The 640-nt window shown below is 57.3% G+C and overlaps 1 protein-coding gene across 1 annotated transcript; it reads left to right on the top strand.

Annotated features, from left to right (window-relative positions):
• Window positions 1-13: 13 nt before the first annotated feature.
• Window positions 14-443, top strand: LOC110111975 (probable amidase At4g34880; the record flags this gene model as incomplete). The annotated part of the gene is given in 1 exon segment (XM_020844044.2): window positions 14-443. A coding segment is annotated over 1 exon segment (344 nt), but the record flags the coding sequence as incomplete, so codon positions are not given.
• Window positions 444-640: the final 197 nt, after the last annotated feature.

The raw sequence follows: 640 nt of genomic DNA, 5'->3' as shown, positions 1-640 counted from the left end.
TTAGGTTCCCCAATCCAAAAAAATAAAAAAAAAATTCTTATAAATTGAGCCACACCACGAAGCAAGAACAAACGTACCAAAGCTTCTGCTCTGCACCAAATGGCTTCTTCCATCCCCTTATCCCTTCTCCTCCTACTCCTCCCCCTCACCACCGCCGCCGCCTTCAACTTCAAAGAAGCCACAATCTCCCAAATCCAATCTGCCTTCGCTAAAAAACAATTAACCTCCCGCGAACTAGTTCTCCTCTACCTCGCCCAAATCCGCTCCCTCAACCCCCAACTCCACGCCGTCATCGAAATCAACCCCGATGCCCTCTCGGCCGCTACCAAAGCCGACGATCGACGCCACCGCTGCCCAGGCCACCGCCCCCTCACCCCACTGGATGGCATCCCCATTCTCCTCAAAGACAACATTGCCACCCGCGACCGCCTCAACACTACCGCCGGCTCCTTCGCCCTGCTCGGCTCCGTCGTACCCCGCGATGCTACCGTCGTCAGGCACCTCCGCCGCGCCGGTGCCATCATCCTCGGTAAAGCCAGCCTGAGCGAGTGGGCCAACTTCCGCTCAATAAATGCTCCCGACGGGTGGAGCGCTCGCGGCGGGCAGGGGAGGAATCCGTATAACATAACGGCTGGTACCT

This window comes from Dendrobium catenatum, unplaced genomic scaffold, assembly GCF_001605985.2.
Source record: "Dendrobium catenatum unplaced genomic scaffold, ASM160598v2 original_scaffold_72311, whole genome shotgun sequence".
Taxonomy (NCBI): Eukaryota; Viridiplantae; Streptophyta; class Magnoliopsida; order Asparagales; family Orchidaceae; genus Dendrobium; species Dendrobium catenatum.
The sequence above is the reverse complement of the archived record's forward strand: the minus strand, read 5'-3'. Positions and strand labels throughout refer to the sequence as shown.